The sequence below is a fragment of the Ranitomeya imitator genome, chromosome 2, assembly GCF_032444005.1.
Source record: "Ranitomeya imitator isolate aRanImi1 chromosome 2, aRanImi1.pri, whole genome shotgun sequence".
In the NCBI taxonomy this organism is placed as follows: Eukaryota; Metazoa; Chordata; class Amphibia; order Anura; family Dendrobatidae; genus Ranitomeya; species Ranitomeya imitator.
This window is the reverse complement of record NC_091283.1, coordinates 813,357,725-813,375,307: the sequence shown is the minus strand read 5'-3', so window position 1 is coordinate 813,375,307 and position 17,583 is coordinate 813,357,725. Positions and strand designations below refer to the sequence as shown.

Sequence of the window (17,583 nt, the reverse complement as noted above, 5' to 3'; positions counted from 1 at the left end):
CCGTGAAATATATTATAAATGCCCATGGTATACATGAAAACATACAATACAACTCAGTATCTAGAAATACGTAAATACAAGTAAGAAAGACTGCACCTAAATCATAGCGCCCAGAACTGCAGGACATGAGCATACAATAGCCTAAACGCAGATGGACAAAAAACTGCAAAAGGTATTAAATATATGTATAGTTACCAGGAGGAGGAACTGGGGACCCACCACACCCGACGCGCGTTTCGCACTGAAATGCTTCGTCCAAGGGGTCAATATTCTTCTAACACAACTGAACGTCATTGGAGTCAATGGGAGTAGAAATGACCGAATATGTTTGGAACCGACAATCAAATATACTTTCGGCACAGATAAAGTACCACTATGTCACGAATATGGCAAATTCAGATTCGGCGACCAAATCCGAACAAATTTGCTCAACTCTAGTGTGTTGCCAAACGTTTATGTACCTTTCCTTTGCAACAATCTATCTTCACCCTACTCTGGCCACTGTAAATCCAGAACTGTCAATTAAGGAAAAGGGAGACTGCAATAGGTGGGAATATGCACTGACCTGTATGGTCATGGTGCACAAAGTGACTGTGCATGGTTTGAACAGTCATTTTATGTACAGGCTTAATTTAATAGTATCCATTAGATTTACACTTCAGGCCCTGAGTATTTGCCACTAAATTTTCATGTACTGTAATGTGTGCAAACTGTAAAGCGCTGCGGAATATGTTAGCGCTATATAAAAATAAAGATTATTATTATTATGTACTAGCCAGCACCTTGTAAGATTTCCACTTACCATTGATGATGATGCAAAATCAAAGCCAACCAGTGAAAGTGAGAAGTAATTAAAGGGAATCTGTCAGTAGTATCTATCCTTCTAAAGCTACGTTCACATTTGCGTTGTGCGATGTTGCGTCGGCGACGCAACGCACAACGCAAACAAAAACGCACGCTAAAACGCATAGTTTTGCGACGCATGCGTCCTTTTTTGCCGAATTTTGGACGCAAAAAAATGCATCTTGCTGCGTTCTCTGCGCCCTAACGCTTGCGGCAAAAAAAACGCATGCATCGCAAAACACATGCAAACGCATGTCCATGCGCCCCCATGTTAAATATAGGGGCGCATGCGTCGCCGCGGCTGCGCCCGACGCAGCCCGGCAGAGCTCAAATGTGAACGTAGCTAATCTGTCTACCTAGGCATGCAGGAAATGAAAAGTTAAAATGATACCTTGATGTCTGCAATCCGATCTTTAATTCCCAAGAACTCCACATTTTACTTAATATGTAAGTGAGCTGTTAGGTCTATGTCCCACCCATAGATCTCCATGAAAGTCTATGGTCAGAGATTATTGTAAATGAAAGGGGACGTTACCAGTGTGAGACATGTAGAGCAGACTGTCAGTCATTACATGTCTCATGATGGTAATGCCCCTTTTGATTTAAAATAAGCTCTGGAGGCCGATTCTCAGGGAGATCTATGTCCAGCCCATAGATCTTAAAATCTCATTTGCATATCAAGAAAAATATGGATTTCCCTAAAGTAAGGCATCGAATCACAGATATCAAGGTTTCATTTTATTCAACTTAATATGATCTGCATTCCCTTAAAAATGGCTTAGGAGGGTTAATCCTACTGACAGATTCCCTTTAAACAAAGTACGGTAAGTTATCTAGAACCTTCTCAAGTACAAGTCTCAAAATAGTTCTCAAGTTAGATACAGACTAATGCAAAATAATCCCAATCGTGAAGGGTTAGTACACAAAATGGTGAGCAACCAGCACTTCACAACACCAGAAGATAACACTTAAAACTTTATGAATACGCATGGGACCCAGAAGATGGTTCAGGTATATTAAATGCAAATATAATAATTGCAAACCTTGTAAGTAGAATCAAAAAGTAAAGCGTAAAATGCATGCAATATCGAAGCTGAGAATATGCATAACTGTAAGATGTGCTGAGGCACAGGCGAACGCAAGGCAGGTTGAAGTTCTCTCATGTTTCACTAAATTAAGAGCTTCCTCAGGGAGTAAAGTAAATTCTCGGGGTATAAACATGTTAATCGTACTTCTGCTCTATTATTTGTGCCTGCTTTTCTTGTTTCTTCTTTCAATTACAACACGTTTCATTGAAAAAAAGTTTTTATGTTGCAACATTCTTAAAACAACGTGATGTAGCCATGTGTGGATTTCTGTGAGATGTTTTCATTTATAATAGGACCATTTTGAGCAACATGTCAATAATTTTTCAATGGAGGAAGAATAGTTTAAAAAAAAACAATTATTGTCTTTGACATTGATTTTCATGACCTTCACCATTCGGTGTTAATACCGTAACATGAAAAATTATAACCTGTATAATAAAATTAAAGACCGGCAGTCTATTAGTCAGTATTTTGCATAGCCAAATGGGCATATAAGAATAGCAGGCTTGAGAGCCCTTGTTAGATCCTTGAGCACAATGGCAAAGTAATCCCCCTAGTATTGTCTTACCAACTTGTTGACACTTCATTCTTCACACATGTCTTTGTCTGGCTGTATGACAACTAGCTGCAGCAGGAGCCTCTCCCTTCTGTCCTGTCTGAAGTGGGAGTCACAGATAGTTAAGCTCTGCCCCCTTGGCTGCAACAATCTCTCGGTTGGTTCTCATTTGAAAATGGAACCAATCTAGTGGGGTTAAGCTCCGGTGTTCTCTGCATAATCTGTACTGTTAGCCTGTCTGGAAGATTTTCTAAATGATCCTGAAACAATATAGGACACTTTCATTTCTAGGCTTGTCTTCCTCTAAGCCTCATACACATGGCCTTGTTATGGGTTTAGTGCGATTTCCGAGATTGTGTGGTTTTACCACATTGTCCAAATGCCTATGAATGCAAAAGGAGGGGGGTTATAATATCACATATAAAAGTGAAATTTATGAAGGCTGGCCTTTCATAAATCCATTTTGAACGCCGAGCCTGTTGGGGTAAGTTGTGCCAATTTTTTTTTTAGCTGGCGTAGATTTAAGCGTGAATGTAATTATTTTGCCCGTATTTGAGTACCCCATACACTTTTAGAAAATGTAATGGCCTAGACGAAAAAGGGTAAAAATTCAAAATATTTTTGTGCAAATAACCTTTGAACAAAATTTTGTGACTGTTTTACGCCGGAAAATATTATGGAGCTTAGAAGCATTTGGGCATTCGGAGCAATAGAAATTGAGACACTTGCCAAATCATTGTCCAAATTACCAGCAAACAATGGAAAAAGAGGGTTTTGTGTTTTTAGTTTTTTCAGTTTATACATACAAAATATTTTGTTCAGAGTGTAGAATTATGTTTTTGACAAGGTCAATCTTTCAAGTGACCATTTTTTTTTAGGTGAGGCTTTGAGGGGTCTATTTGACAGGAAATGCCTAATAGTGACACCAGCCTAAAAACTGCACCCCTCAAGGTGCTCAAAACCACATTCAAGAAGTTTAGCCCTTTTGGTGCTTCACCTGAATTAATGGGATGTGTAAGGAAAAAATGAAAATTGAACTTTTTTTCATAAAAATATTACTTTAGACCCAAATTTCTTTATTTTCACTAGGGAAACAGGGAAAAAAATGACCACAATTTGCTGTGCAATTTCTACTGAGCACGACGCTACCTATATGTCGGGGGAAAAACCACAGGGCTCAGAAGGAAAGGAATTAAAAATTGTCTGGAATCGAAAGCTGATTCCATGTCTTGTTTGGAGAGCCCCTGATGTGCGTAAACAGTGGAACCCCCCCACACAAGTGATAATCATTTTGGAAACTAGACCCCCCTCAGGGAACTTATCTAGATGTTTTGTGAGCACCTTGAACCCCCAGGTGCTTCACAGAAGTTTATAACGTTGAGCTGTGAAAATAATAAAAAAATTTTACTGTGGGGGGAAAACTACTGTTAGGGTGCACGGCAGGGCTCAGAAAGGATGGAGTGATGTTTTGGGACACCAACTTTGATACCACCCTGTGGTGGGTCTAAATAGTGGAAAAAACCCCACAAGTGACCCCATTTTGAAAACTAGACCTCTCAATTAATTTACCGAGACGTGTAGTGAGCACCTTGAACTCCCAGGTACTTCACATAATTTTACAATGTTGAAAATTAAGAAAAAACTTTTTTTCCCAAAAATGTGTTTTAGCCCCACATTTTTCAATTTTCACAAGGATAGCAGGAGAAAATGGACCCCAAAATGTGTTGTCCAATTTCTCCTGAGTACGCCAATACCACATGATGTGGTCAAAAATTGCTTTTGAGGCACAGTGCAAAGCTCAGAAGGGAAGGAGCGCCATATTGGAGTTCAGAAGGTGCTTTATCACATTGGCATAGCCCCTGAAGTGCCTGAATAGCAGAAACTTCCCATATATGACCTCATTTTACAAATTACACTCCCCAATGATTTCATTTAGGGGTGTAGTGATCATTGACAGCACTTGTGACTCAGAATTTTATACTATTGGTTGGTGAAGAAAGCATTACATTTTTACCACTAAAATGTTGTTTTAGCCTCAAGTTTTTAATTTTTCTGAAGACTAATAGGAAAAAAATGGACCTGTTTGATAAAATTTCTCCTGAGTGCGCCAATACCCTACATGTAAATGGGAAATACTTTTCAGGCACTGGGCAAAGCTCAGAAGGGGAAAAGCGCCATATTATAGTGCAGATTTTACTGTTATGGTTTGCGGGTCCTATGACCGACTGGGAGAGCCCCTAAGATGACAGAATAACAGATCTTCTCATAAATGACTCCATTTTACAAACTACATATCTTAAGACTTTTCTATCTATTCCTAGTCAGCTACTTTTTAAAGCAGTCTTTCAGCAAAAAAACTGACTGTTCAAAGCAAGCAGAGACAGTAGTTGCAACCTCTGTGTTGCCAAATGTTTCAGTGCACCTTTCCAATTGCAATGATCTATCTTCACCCTACTCCGGCCACTGTAAATTCTGAACTGTCAAATAAGGAAAAGGGAGGCTACAATAGGTGGGAATATGCACTGACCTGTATGGTCATGGTGCACCAAGCGACTGTGCGTGGTTTGAACAGTCATTTTCAGAAGGGAAGAAGCGCCATATTATAGTACAGATTTTACTGTTATGGTTTGCGGGTGCTGTGACCGAATGGGAGAGCCTCTAAGATGACAGAATAAGGCTACTTTCACACTTGCGTTTTTCAGCTTCCGTCACAATCCGTCGTTTTTTGAGAATTTTTGAGAAAAATTTGCAGGATCCTGCATTTTCCCATAGACTTGTATTAGTGACGGATGGCCATCCGTCGCGTCCGTCGTGCACTGGATGCGTCGTGTTTTGGCAGATCGTCAGCACGAAAAAAACATTCAAGGGAACGTTTTATCGTACGCCGGGTCTGCCATTTCCTACCACGCGTGCGCGGCCAAAACTCCACCCTTCCCCCCCCCCCCCCCCGGGACTTTACAATGGGCAGTGGATGCGTTGAAAAACTGCATCCGCTGCCCACGTTGTGCCAAATTTTCACAACGTGCGTCAGTACGTCACGTCGACGCTTAGCGACGGACCCGTACTGACACAAGTATGAAAGTAGCCTAACAGATCTCCCCATAATTTACCCCATTTTACAAACTAGATCTCTTAATGAATTAATCTAGGGTTGCAGTGATTATATTGCCACCACAGGTGTGTCACAGAATTTTATACTATTGGACAGGAAAGAAAGAATTATATTTTTCCCACAAAAATGTAGTTTTACCCCCAGATTTTACATTTACCTCTGCATGCCTGCTAAATGTATTTTGGAAGTGCAGGGAGCGGTGCAGGCAACACTCCTGCATTGTGTGCCTGCTGTCAGAATCCGCTGACACCTGGCGGCGATTGCACATGCACAGCTCCTGTGCGCGCAAAATAGCCTGGATGTACTCGATACAGCCAAGGTCAGTAAGTACCAGCTCACCAGGACGTTCTGAGTACGTCTAAGCCTGTGAAGGGGTTAAACAAAGCTAGTTTGTTGTTTATGCTTCCTGGTATTTAACTTTGATATAGTCATGTGCGGATTACCTGGGTTTTTTTATTTTTTTTTTGCTGCTGGAAAAACGCATGTTCGTTTTTTCCCTGCGGAATTTTCTGTATCTAATTCAAGCCTGTGAGAATAATCTGCACATAAAACTCAGTGTACCCACAAGAGAAATTGACATGCTGTAGATTTGAGACTTGCACCGCAGGTCAGATTACACTTTGAACTGTAAAACGACGTGGTTTTGACGCAGCAAAAAATGCATGGAGTAAAAAAAAAACAACTCACCAAAAACTCATCATGCGCACACAGCCGAAATTGTTTGCTGGAAACCTGACTATAACTAGAAACATTAATTGTCTCGCAGACTCTTAGTAAATCTTCGTCATTTGAATCAATTGTAGATGGAAACTTTTAGCCATTTTCGTCTTAATATATTCTACAGTTTATGAACAGATGCCCAAGGCTGCCCTGGGAAAATCAATATATAAAGGAGCAAAAAGGTGTTTTTTTTTTTTTTACTGTAGGCAATCTAGAAGTTAGAAAGCAAGCACATTTTTTTTTTCTGGCCTCTCAATGATTTTGACTCTGGCAGCTCTGTAATGCCGCTTGATGTTTAAGTTAATGTTGGCCATTGCACTGGTCAAAATCTTTCTGCCTCTTGCCTCTGAAGTACATTTTGCAGCAGCTAAATGATCACAACTCTGCTCCTGGGTGTCCCATTTCATCCAGCAATTGTAAAGAGAAAAGGCCTTTTATTTGACGGCAGATCTGTAAGCGAGATATCTGAACTGACGTTTGGGAACTAGACTGGTATTTATAGTTGAGATTCATCAGCGAACAAGCTTCAGCATTGCGTCTAATCACACTTTCTGGAAGCAATGCATTTCGTAAATCTAGCAAATGAAATACATTGCAACCTGTAGATACCAAAAAAGGGAGTAAAAAATTAAAAAAAACACCGCTGCTAAAGTGAGTACTGTGCAATTTTTCATTGAAAGGGACAAAACTTTACCTTGTCGTCTCCTTTTCTAATCTTATTCATTCAAATGCTTTAGCAGATCTGTAGCCAGATTTCACAATATAATCTACATACACGATTAGATATGTCTTTAGCCTTGGTGAGGCTGGTGTACTTACGATACTTTTGAAAATTGATGTCACAGTGGATAAACCATTCTGATATTAAGATGAGCATTTTAGCGGTTCTGGTAGAAATGGGCTCCTAAAATGCTCATTTTAATAACAGACAGGAACATTTTCAATAAAGGAATTAAATAGCTCTTCTGACATAGATTTTCAAAGTATGTACACCAGCCTTATCAGGTCTAAGATCTTTTTAATTATATATTCAGTGTCGCATGGGCCACTGGTGGTGCGTGTCCCCATGGTACTTGGCATCCTGGAGCATCTGCTTAACACAACTTTTTTTTTTTTTTCTTTACTCTTTATATTGTGTCTATAATATAATATATAGTTTTTTTATAAATCCTTTTACTTTATATTTAATTCCGAGCCGTCAGGGTTTCCTCTCCATTATGCAGCAGTACACATCATATTATAACTCCTGCAATTCTAAATATATAAATGTGAGCCAATATTCTCGATCAGCCCCTATGAATCAGTCATTTGCCAAACTATAATTGGAATAGCATTGAAAGGTGTCTCCAAATTGCCGTCTATTTATTATTTCAATCAATATGAAATGACTTTTAAATCGGCTGATATTTTGTTTCAGATAAGAATATTGAGTCCTGGCTGTTTTTGTGTCAAGGTTCACATATCTTGCTTTCATGGACACTGATAAGACTTGCAGTATAATGTGTTTGTAAAGTGTTGGAAGATTTGTTTTTTTTTTTTTTTGTGCTTCCAGGCGTAGACCAGAGTACAAATGTGAAAAAGGTCATTAATCATATTAATTGTAGTGACGGAGTTACTATATCCTTAGTCCATTCATGGTCAACAGCAGTAAATATAGGAAGTGACTAACTGGACCGGAATCTGAGGAAATGGATAAAACATTTTGTAATTTTAGAATTGCGTGCTAAGGGGTAACGTTTCTCCTTATGGAGAGTGACAAGCCAAGCCTGGCATGTCAGAGTGAGGCGACTTATAAGCCATGCATGTGCCTCTGTGAAATTAAATATGCAAATGCAAATAGTCTCTTCCAATTTGCATATTTAATTTTTAGAATTAATACTGTTTAAAAAAAAAAAAAAACTAAACTAAATGGTGACTTTTTCAAGAGACTTGCATGATTACCTTCTCCACTTATGAGCCGCTTATCCTCCCCTGCCTCCAGAATTTACCATTTTCCTCTGGGAAGAAAAAAAAAAAAACAGCTCAATTTGATCTTGATCAAGATGAACTGAAAGCTCACTTAGGGCTCAGATTACGGATGCCTATTGAAGTCTATGGAGATGTGCGAGGAGCAGAGTGACAGACCAGCAGAAGATACTCCTACTCAGGAAAACATATACCGTAAACTGCCAGAAATGAGGTTTGAGTTGCTGAAATTCTCCCAAAAACGCAATAAAAGCCTTCAAAAGGTACAGATCCATCAAGTAAAAATAGTTATGGGACACAGAAATGAAAACATAAACCAATTAAAAAAAACACAAACAATGGAGGGATCTATGTGTGTATATATTACATGCGTACAGGGTGGGCAATTTATATGGATACACCTATATAAAATGGAAATGGTTGGTGATATCAACTTCCTAGTTGTGGCACGTTAGTATATGGGAGGGGGGAAACTTTTCAAGATGGGTGGTGACCATGGCGGTCATTTTGAAGTCTGACAATGTGTTCAAAGTGCTGCCCATTGTGTTGGACAGGGGTCCCCAACTCCAGGCCTCGAGGGCCGCCAACAGTGCAGGTTTTCAGGATTTCTTTAGTATTGCATCGGTGGTAATGTGATCATCTGCACAGGTGATGATTCCAACCCCTGTGCAATACTAAGGAAATCCTGAAAACCTGCACTGTTGGCGGCCCTCGAGGCCTGGAGTTGGGGACCACTGGTGTTGGATTATCAATGCAACCCTCTTCTCCCACTTTTGACACACTGATAGCAACACCGCAGAATAAATGCTAACACAGGCTTCCAGTATCCGTTGTTTCCGATGCTGCACATCTCTTATCTTCACAGCATAGACAATTGCCTTCAGATGACCCCAAAGATGAGTGAAATGGGGTCAGATCGGGAGACCTTGGTGGCCATTTAACTGGCCCTCGACAACCAATCGACTTTCCAGGAAACTGTTCAGTTATGCACTGAAGATGGCACGTTCCCTGAGTTTTTCCAGCAAGATGGTGCACCACCACATTATGGGTGTCCGGTCTGAGCATTCCTACATGAACCGTTTCCTGTTAAAACCAAGCACACCATTGTTTTTTGTGTGAATTTCTCAATAAGTTTGATGTGTCTTCCCATTGAAAAAAAATAGTTGGATCCAAAATGGCTGACTTCAAAATGGTCACCACCCATCTTGAAAAGTTTTCCCCCTCCCATATACTAATATGCCACAAACAGGAAGTTGATATCACCAACCATTCCCATTTTATTTAGGTGTATCCATATAAATGGCCCTCCCTGTATATACACTGCTCAAAAAAATAAAGGGAACACTAAAATCCCACATCCTAAATATCACTGAATGAAGTAGTCCAGTTGTAAATCTTTATTCATTACATAGTGGAATGTGTTGAGAACAATAAAACCTAAAAATGATCACCATAAATCACAACTAATATCCCACGGAGGTCAGGAGTTGGAATGATGCTCAAAATCAGTGGAAAATGAAGTTAGAGGCTGATACAAATTTAGTCGAAATGCCTCAAGACAAGGAAATGATGCTCAGTAGTGTGTGTGGCCTCCACGTGCCTGTATGATCTCCCTAGAATGCCTGGACATGCTCCTGATCAAGCAGCAGATGGTCTCCTGTGGGATCTCTTCCCAGACCTGGACTAAATCATCCGTCAACTCCTGGACAATTTGTTGTGCAACGTTGATGGATGGTGCAAGACATGATGTCCTAGATGTGTTCTGTCAGATTCAGGTCTGGGGAACGGGTGGGCCAGTGCATAGCTTCAATGCCTTCATCTTGCAGGAACTGCTGACACACTCCAGCTACATGAGGTCTGCCCTTGTCCTGCATTAGGAGAAACCCAGGGCCAACCACTCCAGCATATGGTCTCACAAAGGGTCTGAGGATCTCATCTCGGTACCTAATGGCAGTCAGGCTACCTCTGGGGAGCACATGGAGGGCTCTGCAGCCCTCCAAAAAAAAATGCCACCCCTCACGATTACTGACCCACTGCCAAACCGGTCATGCTGAAAGATGTTGCAGGCAGCAAATCACTCTCAATGGCGTCTCCAGACTCTGTCACGTCTCTCACATGTGCTCAGTGTGAACCTGCTTTCATCTGTGAAGAGCACAGGGCGCCAGTGGCGAATTTGCCAATCCTGGTGTTCTGTGGCAAATGCCAAGCATCCTGCACAGTGTTGGGCTGTAAGCACAACCCCCATCTGTGGACGTCGGGCACTCAGACCATCTTCATGGAGTCGGTTTCTAACAGTTTGTGCAGACACATGCACATTTGTAGCCTGCTGGAGGTCGTTTTGCAGGGCTTTGACAGTGCTCCTTGTTATGACCTGGTGGTTAGGAGCACCCGGAATGACCTGATAGTTAAACCTCATACAGGACGAGCTCTGGGATGTGGGAGCTCTGCTGACCGCAAGCCCTAATCCTATCACACACACTAAAAATAGCCGTGGAGCGCTCCTGACCAGACCTAGGCGCCTCGTCACAGCCTAATCGCTATCTAGCCCTAGAGATAGAAAATAAAGCCTACCTTGCCTCAGAGAAATTCCCCAAAGGTAAAGGAAGCCCCCCACATATATTGACTGTGAGTAAAGATGGAAGTCACAAACGCAGAGATGAAACAGGTTTCAGCAAAGGGAGGCCAGACTTACTAAATAGACAGAGGATAGGAAAGGTAACTTTGCGATGAGCACAAAAACCTACAAAAGACCACGCAGAGTGTGCAAAAAAAGACCTCCGCACCGACTCACGGTGCGGAGGGGCCACTCTGCATCCCAGAGCTTCCAGCTAGCAAGACAAAATCATGATAACCAGCTGGACAAGAAAACAGTGAACAAATAATGACTATCAGGAACTTAGCTTCTGCAGGAGAAGGCAGGTCACCAGAGAGATCCAGGAGCGAACTGAACCAATGCAAAAACATTGACAGCTGGCATGGAGTAACGATCTGAGAGGAGTTAAATAGAGCAGCCAACCAAAGGATAAACCACGTCACCTGTGTAAGGAACCTCAGAAGCAGCAGCTTCACTCATAGCCACCAGAGGGAGCCCATAGACAGAACTCGCCGAATTACCATTCACGACCACAGGAGGGAGTTCGACAACAGAATTCACAACAGCTCCTCCTGTTCCTCCTTGGACAAAGGCTGGGTTGTTGCTCTCCTACGGCCCCCTCAACGTCTCCTGGTGTGTGTGTGTTTTTGTTGGTGTGTATGTAATATATATATATATATATATATATATATATATATATATATATATATATATATATATATATATATATACACACATACATACACACACACACACTGTGGGCATAATTATTAGGCAAGTTGTATTTTGATCACATGATACTTTTTATACATGTTGTCCTACTCCAAGCTGTTCAGGCTTGAGAGCCAACTACCAATTAAGTAAATCAGGTGATGTGCATCTCTGAAATGAGGAGCAGTGTTGTCTAATGACATCAAAACCCTATATAAGGTGTGCGTAATTATTAGGCAACTTCCTTTCCTTTGGCAAAATGGGTCTTAAGAGAGATTTGACGGGCTCTGAAAAGTCCAAAATTGTGAGATGTTTTGCAGAGGGATGCAGCAGTCTTGAAATTGCCGAACTTTTGAAGCATGATCACTGAACAATCAAGCGTTTCATGGCAAATGGCTGACAGGGTCGCAAGAAGCGTGTTGGGCAAAAAAGGCGCAAAATGACTGCCCATGAATTGAGGAAAATCAAGCGTGAAGCTGCCAAGATGCCATTTGCCACCAGTTTTGCCATAATTCAGAGCTGCAACGTTACCGGAGTATCAAAAAGCACAAGGTGTGCGCTACTCAGGGGCATGGCCAAGGTAAGGAAGGCTGGAAAACGACCACCTTTGAGCAAGAAACATAAGATAAAACATGAAGACTGGGCCAAGAAATATCTTAAGACTGACTTTTCAAAGGTTCTATGGACTGATGAAATGAGAGTGACTCTTGATAGGCCGGATGGATGGGCCAGAGGCTGGATCAGTAAAGGGCAGAGAGCTCCACTCCGACTCAGATGCCAGCAAGGTGGAGGTGGGGTACTGGTATGGGCTGATTTCTTCAAAGATGAGCTTGTGGGACCTTTTCGGGTTGAGGATGAAGTGAAGCTGAACTCCCAGACCTACTGCCACTTTCTGGAAGACCACTTCTTCAAGCAATGGTAGAGGAAGAAGTTGGTATCTTTCAAGAAAAACATGATTTTCATGCAGGACAATGCTCCTTCACATGCCTCCAACTACTCCACAGCGTGGCTGGCCAGTAAAGGTCTCGAAGAAAAAATAATGACATGGCCCCCTTGTTCACCTGATCTGAACCCCATAGAGAACCTGTGGTCCCTCATAAAATGTGAGATCTACAGGGAGGGAAAACAGTCCACCTCTCGGAACAGTGTCTGAAGGCTGTGGTGCACGCAATGTTCATCGTAAGCAGATCAAGCAACTGACAGAATCTATGGATGGAAGGCTGTTGAGCGTCATCATAAAGAAAGGTGGCTATATTGGTCACTAATATTTTGGGGTTTGGTTTTTGCATGTCAGAAATGTTTATTTCTAAATTTTGTGCAGTTATATTGGTTTACCTGGTGAAAATAAACAAATGAGATGGGAATATATTTGGTTTTTATTAAGTTGCCTAATAATTCTGCACAGTAATAATTACCTGCACAAACAGATATCCTCCTAAGATAGCCACGTGTGTGTGTGTGTGTGTGTGTGTGTATTTTCATGACTGAAAATTGTACATTCACACTGAAGGCATCAAAACTATGAATTAACACGTGTGGAATTATATACTTAACAAAAAAGTGTGAACAACTGAAATTCTTATATTCTAGGTTCTTCAAAGTAGCCACCTTTTGCTTTGATGACTGCTTTGCACAGTCTTGACATTCTCTTCATGAGCTTCAAGTGGTAGTCACCGGGAATGGTCTTCCAACAATCTTGAAGGAGTTACCAGAGATGCTTAGCACTTGTTGGCCCTTTTGCCTTCACTCTGCGGTCCAGCTCACCCCAAACCATCTCGATTGGGTTCAGGTCTGGTGACTGTGGAGGCCAGGTCATCTGGCGTAGCACCCCATCACTCTCCTTCTTGGTCAAATAGCCCTTTCACAGCCTGGAGGTGTGTTTGGGGTCATTGTCCTGTTGAAAAATAAATGATGGTCCAACTAAACGCAAACCGGATGAAATAGCATGCCACTGCAAGATGCTATGGTAGCCATGCTGGTTCAGTATGCTTTCAATTTTGAATAAATCCCCAGCAGTGTCACCAGCAAAGCACCCCACACCATCACACCTCCTTCATCATGCTTCACGGTGGGAACCAGGCATGTAGAGTCCATCCGCTCACCTTTTCTGCGTCGCCCAAAAACACGGTGGTTGGAACCAAAGATCTCAAATTTGGAGTCATCAGACCAAAGCACAGATTTCCACTTGTCTAATGTCCATTCCTTGTATTCTTCAGCACAAACAAGTCTCTTCTGCTTGTTGCCTGTCCGTAGCAATGGTTTCCTAGCAGCTATTTTACCATGAAGGCCTGCTGCACAAAGTCTCCTCTTAACAATTGTTGTAGAGATGTCTGCTGCTAGAACTGTGTGTGGCATTGATCTGGTCTCTAATCTGAGCTGCTGTTAACCTGCGATTTCGGGGGCTGGTGACTCGGATAAACTTATCCTCAGAAGCAGAGATGACTCTTGGTCTTCCTTTCCTGGGGCGATCCTCATGTGAGCCAGTTTCTTTGTAGTGCTTGATGGTTTTTGCCACTGCACTTGGGGACACTTTCAAAGTTTGCCCAATTTTTCAGACTGACTGACTTTCATTTCTTAAAGTAATGATGGCCACTCATTTTTCTTTACTTAGCTGCTTTTTTCTTGCCATAATACAAATTCTAACAGTCTATTCAGTAGGACTATCAGCTGTGTATCCACCAAACTTCTGCTCAACACAACTGATGGTCCCAACCCCATTTATAAGGCAAGAAATCCCACTTATTAAACCTGACAGGGCACACCTGTGCAGTGAAAACAATTCCCGGTGACTACCTCTTGAAGCTCATCAAGAGAATGCCAAGAGTGTGCAAAGCAGTCATCAAAGCAAAAGATGGCTACTTTGAAGAACCTAGAATATAAGACACAATTTCAATTTTTTCACACTTTTTTAAATATATAATTCTACATGTGTTAATTCATAGTTCTGATGCCTTCAGTGTGAATGTACAATTTTCATAGTCATGAAAATACAGAAAAATCTTTAAATGAGGTGTGTCCAAACTTTTGCAGGGCCCTCACTCCTCTTGGTATGTATTTTGAACTGTGATTTCTGTTATGCTGTAATGTCTATTGTCTGTACAAGTCCCCTCTATAATTTGTAAAGCGCTGCGGAATATGTTGGCGCTATATAAATAAAATTATTATTATTATTATTATTATTATTATTATTACAAAAAGCCCAAAACATTCTATATACCTTCCTCTGCTCCCTCGCAGTGTTTTCTTCCGATGCTGACACTGTGCTCGCTACTAAAGAGCAATGAATACTCACTGCCCTTCACGCCTAGTCCCGGTGTGGGGAGCAGTGAGTATTCTGGCAGCTGTCCTTCAGCTTTTAAGCAGCGCATGATGTCCCTGCCATGTGCTGCTCACAAGCATAAAGTAGCTGCTGGCACCGGAACAAGACGCTGCGAGGAAGCTGAGGAATAGAAATGTAATTGGATCGCCCCCACGTAAGGGCAATGGGGTACTCGGTGCCGGGTCCTTCAGTTCCTTCAGCGAGGATGTCACGGTAGCCTGACCCGGACCGTGGCCCTATGAGGGGCGCCCATCAAAAAGGCAGAGTTCGTAGATAACGGTAGTGTTTGTGACGCCACCTGTGGTATTCGGTCAGGGTGACCAATGCTGCTTAGGGGTCCGCTGGGGTGGTGGAATGACAGCTAGATGGTGTACCTTCCCACAGGTGAAGTATATCCACAGGGCTTCCCAGAAGTGTAGATGGTGATGGTGGATGGTGCAAGGCGCGGTGAATAACGAGGACACAATGGGTGCAGTCTCTTTACCTTTACTGAAGGCTTCAGCATCCACAGTCCAGAGTGCCGGATGACAGGGTAGGCAGAGTCCGGCCGGTCTGATGGCAATTCCAGAGTCCACTTATCCAGGTGGAAATCAGTAGCCTTCCCCTTGCGCACAGTAACGTAGTAGGTCCTTACTTGCATTAGCTACCATAAGGTCCTCACTCTTCTCTCTGTCCCCCAGATGGATAGGACAAACCCTTATGACGGTGGTGGCCTGAGGCTATTTTATAGGGACTCTAGCGTCGCCCCTCCTTCGCATTGCCACCTTGTCTGCTTAGGTTCTTAGGACGGACAGTCAACTTGGAATCGACTGCCCTGCCGATCTCTGAAGTAAAGCGTAGAGTCTATTACTCCCATCTGTGCTCAGTGGGAGGCAGCCTGCTTCTAGCTGGTCTCCCACTGGTGTTTCACTCCTGTTGCTACGACTTCTGTGCTCACTCACTACGACACACTTCCTCTCGGGTCCTTTCTTAAGAGACTGCCGCATGGTTTGCAGGCGCAGCTCCGTGTCCTTCTTTCCTTTTCCTTGGCCGAGCCCAGTCTGCTCCTCTCCTTTCCTCCTCCTGGCTCCAACTCCCGGCTCCAACTGCTCTGACTTCCTAACCAACCCCCAGTTTTACCCAAGTGTGAGGAGTGGCCTAATAGATAGAACCTTTTGCTCCCCCTGATGGCCAGCGTGTGAAGTGTGTGTGGCGGCTGTGATACCTGGCAGGGTGAGCTCCTTTGGTGCCATCAGACGTAACATCACTCCCCCTGGTGAAAGAATAACATTACTGCAACGACCAGGACTCTGGGGCGCTGCATAATGGTTTTGTTTGTTTCTTTAATGTCTTTATGATGGGGCCCTGCATACCAAGATGGGGATGGGGGCCAGTCATACCAGAATAAGGATGGGGTCATAAATACTGGGATGCTATTAAGCAGAAATGAATATTCATGGCCCTCCACGCCCATGGGCATGGAATGCAGTGAATATCCATTTCTCTTTAGCAGCGGGCATGGAAGTAAGCCGCTGCCTCTGGCTCCTGTGACCCGCAGCTCCACCGCTGCCGCTCCCCCACCTCCCCACCACAGCCAGAGCCGGTACATCCGGACTATAAGACGCATCCCCCATTTTTCTCCAAATTTTTGGAGGAGAAAAGTGCATCTTATAGACTGAACAAAACGGTAAGTACCTCCATTTCCCCATTCACTTAAAAACCTTGGTTTCTCTTCTCTGTATTCGCTCTAGTTCAGTTATGTATTTCTTATTTATTGGAGCCCAAAAAGGATTAAAAAAAAAAAAAAGTTTATGGCTCTTGAAAAAAGGAGAGTTAAAAAAAAAAACCGAAAGGAAAAAAATGAAAAATTGTCTGTCATGATAGGGTTAAAAACAGATTTGGATGAGAACAAGGTCCTGTAAATCAATGTGAAGTTTTTCTGAAAAAAAAACCCAAAACATTTATTCAACTCCGGCCTGTGGCGAACCCTTCACGTAGACGACACAGGCACACAGTAAGATCTGTGAATGTTGGGTTGGAGTGAAAACTGTGATTTGTTTATATGCACAACACTCCAATCACCATTAATCATCCGCACAATATACGGGACGTGTTACTCTGCAGATAGCCTGCCTTAGAGACATAATCACGCCTGCCTACTCTCTCAGTTGTGAAATTAATATCGTCTTACTGTTTTTCTCATTAGTGACACAGCTGCCTTTCTGTGTATTAAAATCCACTTTTGTATTGTCTTTATCTTTCAGAGCAAATCATCTAGAAAAGGCTTTATTCGAACGCGATGGTGTATTACTGACTGGTACGTTCTGTGAGATTTCTCGCGCACACATAATGTAACATTCAGTGGATGTGATTGAGGACCTGCTTAAGAACTAAGTAATTCACAACAATGTCCTTGTGGCTGAATAGATCAGGGACAGAAAGCGATAAAAGAAAATATGTAGCGCTTTTATGGAATAGTCTACTTCATGTCCTTATAATTGTAACCAAACGATTAAGAATTGTCACCATTCTTTATTTCAATTGCAAAATTATTCTTATTCGAGCAAATTTCACCAACAAGCCGCAGAGTTCTGCTCAAAATGAACATAACGGGCAACGCTTTAGGGCACCAACCCGTGGCCGATTTTGTTTTGGTTTTTTTTTCATGAGGAAAATTCAGATGCTGATCTGTAAAAG

At 42.3% G+C, this 17,583-nt stretch overlaps 1 protein-coding gene across 2 annotated transcripts in view; it reads left to right on the top strand.

The window, feature by feature from the left end:
• Positions 1–17,583, top strand: part of INPP5A (inositol polyphosphate-5-phosphatase A) — a 490,348-nt gene that overhangs the window by 267,732 nt on the left and 205,033 nt on the right. For both annotated transcript variants that reach the window (XM_069753887.1, XM_069753888.1), the window contains exon 7: positions 17,151–17,203. In XM_069753887.1, the coding sequence (XP_069609988.1) occupies positions 17,151–17,203 (53 nt within the window). The remainder of the gene's footprint in view (positions 1–17,150; positions 17,204–17,583) is intronic.